The sequence below is a fragment of the Corapipo altera genome, unplaced genomic scaffold, assembly GCF_003945725.1.
Source record: "Corapipo altera isolate COAL_440 unplaced genomic scaffold, ASM394572v1 238, whole genome shotgun sequence".
In the NCBI taxonomy this organism is placed as follows: Eukaryota; Metazoa; Chordata; class Aves; order Passeriformes; family Pipridae; genus Corapipo; species Corapipo altera.
The window spans coordinates 4,756-5,196 of NW_020885809.1; the positions used below are offsets into that span (position 1 = coordinate 4,756).

Here is a 441-nt window from a genome sequence, read left to right on the forward strand (position 1 = left end):
GGTTCCCCCAGGGTTTGGGGGGTTCCCTGGGGTTTGGGGGGTTCCCCCAGGGTTTGGGGGGTTCCCCCATAGTTTGAGGGGGTTCCCCGGGGTTTGGGGGCTGTGGGGGTCCCTCAGCAGCCGAAGAGCACGCGGTGGGCAGCGACGAGCAGCGCCATGAGGAGGCCGTAGAAGAGGGCGAAGAGCAGCCCAGGGGGGGGACGCCGGGGGGTTGGGGGCTTCACCTGAGGAGGGTGGGGAACGCCCCACGTCAGATGGGGGGACACGACCCCCCCCATATCCCCCAAGTCAACCTCCCCATCCCAAAGGGAACCTCGGGGACCCCCGGGCGCCGGCGGGGGGGGAAGGGCTGCGCGCTCCGGTGGGTGCTGGGGGGGCTCTGGGAGGGGGAAACAGGGGGGTCAGGGGGGTTTCAGGAGGGGATTTTGGGGTGGGGGGGGG

At 71.2% G+C, this 441-nt stretch overlaps 1 protein-coding gene across 1 annotated transcript in view; it reads right to left on the reverse strand.

Moving 5' to 3' along the window:
* Window positions 1-27: 27 nt before the first annotated feature.
* The window catches only part of LRCH4 (leucine rich repeats and calponin homology domain containing 4), a 4,016-nt gene continuing 3,602 nt past the window's right edge, over window positions 28-441 (reverse strand). Inside the window, exons 17-18 of the mRNA XM_027631975.1 lie at window positions 314-384; window positions 28-224 (exon numbers count right to left, since the gene is read on the reverse strand). Of these exons, the coding sequence (XP_027487776.1) occupies window positions 114-224; window positions 314-384 (182 nt within the window). The 3' untranslated portion in view covers window positions 28-113. The remainder of the gene's footprint in view (window positions 225-313; window positions 385-441) is intronic.